This window comes from Condylura cristata, unplaced genomic scaffold, assembly GCF_000260355.1.
Source record: "Condylura cristata isolate star-nosed mole 26May11 unplaced genomic scaffold, ConCri1.0 scaffold00017, whole genome shotgun sequence".
NCBI classification, from domain to species: Eukaryota; Metazoa; Chordata; class Mammalia; order Eulipotyphla; family Talpidae; genus Condylura; species Condylura cristata.
This window is the reverse complement of record NW_004567118.1, coordinates 23222226-23223991: the sequence shown is the minus strand read 5'-3', so window position 1 is coordinate 23223991 and position 1766 is coordinate 23222226. Positions and strand designations below refer to the sequence as shown.

Genomic DNA, 1766 nt, shown 5'->3' with positions numbered 1-1766 from the left:
AATGGAGTGAGGGTCTTGGTGGGCAGTTTTCTGTGTGGCTACCTTGCCTACAGATTAGAGATGAGACACTTAAGTGTGTCCCCGCCTGGGCTCTCTGAAGATGCCAACAGGTGTGTTCTAATGCAAAGTGTTGGAGCGAGTTTGGAAAGTATCGTTCTAAGCCCTGTGAAGCTGCTTATAGGAAGACTGGGTATTCTTTTTTAAGATTTATCTACTTATGCATAGAAGAACTGGGGTGTAGGCCAGAGGTATGGAATGGTGAAAGGATTCATCAGAGACAAGGTGAGGAGCAAAACAGGCAGCTTGACTGAAATACATGCTGAGGGGAGCAGCTGGTGAGACAGGAGAGGTCTGCTGTGCCATGTGGGTCACTCCCTGGCCAGGGATCGAACTCATGCTGCAGTGGCTGCATATAGCTTCATAGTGCTGCGTTTTAAACATTCTACCACCAGAGAGGGCCCAAGACTGGGTATTCTCTGCCAGCTACCTGAGGGTGACCAGTGGGACTATCCTTTGTGAAACACCTAGAGTTTCTGTAACTCCTTCATCTTGCCTTCCCAATTCTCGAACCAGAGTTTAGCTCCTGGAGTTTAGCTCTGTAACACAGGAAGGAGCTTCTGAAGCCTGATGCTCCTTCAGGCCATGGTGGGCTCCAGCCACTATGGTTTAAGATCTGCCTCTCCTATTCCTGCAGTCCACTGTGCTTTTCCCCTAAAGCAGCACCCAGGGCCTGGGTCAGAGGCAAGCACACCCAATTGCTACCCCTCCCTCAGCAAGCGACCAAGATCAAGGCTTCCCACAGTGGTTTGAGGTCTTGGACAGGGAAGATTCCCCCAAGTACCTTAGCCTTCTTTCTGGCAGGACTACAGTTGGCTTTCCAAGTACCATTAGAGCCAAGGGGGTCTGAGCCTTTACTGGCCAGGCCTGGCAGAGGTGCAGGAAGGGATGGGAAGGAGGATTGTGTAATTAGTCCTACTTACAAGTATGGATCTGCCTTTTTATACCAGGAATGACCCCAGGACCCTTCTCCAGAGATGTGACCCTGAAAACAGAAGACAACACCTTGATGGTCCACACCCTTTGAGAGATGGCAGAAGCCACAGACTTTCTCCATAAAAGTCATCGCCCACCACACACACACAATCTTGCACATAGTTTCTGGGCTCACCCCCCAAGCATTATCATCAGGGCCCTCCCCTCCCCTGACCTCCACAGGCCGTCTCCAAGGAGTGTACATTAGAATCAACCAAGAATGACTTCAAATTCGGACTCCCTGGCCCCTTCCCTTCGGAGATTCTCATTCGGTGGGTCTGGGGCAAGGCCTAGGAGTCTGAGTTTTTAACCAGCGCCCCAAGAAGACTTGGGCAGTCCTGTTAGGCAGAGCTTACAGTGAGAAGCCTGGCTCGGGAGCCGAAGACCCTCCTTCCCCACCCCTCCTGCTGCCAACTTTCCCCATCTTGTTAGACACACAGCAGCCTCTCTTCACCTTCCGCGAGTCTCACCCTCCCGCGGCCTGGCAGCATCTGGGGAACCCGGTGCCCACCGACCGCGAAGGCCCCTGGGCCTGTGCCTGTGCGCCCCCATTGCCACCGCGCCAGGACCCCAGGAGGCGCAACGCGGCGGCCAGCAGGGGGCGCGGCGCCAGAGACAGCACCGGGAGGGGGCGCCCGATCGCCCCCAGCCCAGAAACGAGGGGCGGGAAGGAGAGAGGAGGGAGGGGAGGAGGGAAGGCAGGAAGGCGGGAGCGTGCGGCGGCGCGGGCGCAG

At 55.4% G+C, this 1766-nt stretch overlaps 1 protein-coding gene across 1 annotated transcript in view; it reads left to right on the top strand.

Moving 5' to 3' along the window:
* Positions 1-1252: 1252 nt before the first annotated feature.
* The window catches only part of LRRC75A (leucine rich repeat containing 75A), a 40890-nt gene continuing 40376 nt past the window's right edge, over positions 1253-1766 (top strand). Inside the window, exon 1 of the mRNA XM_004685068.2 lies at positions 1253-1304. Within this exon, the coding sequence (XP_004685125.1) occupies positions 1253-1304 (52 nt within the window). The remainder of the gene's footprint in view (positions 1305-1766) is intronic.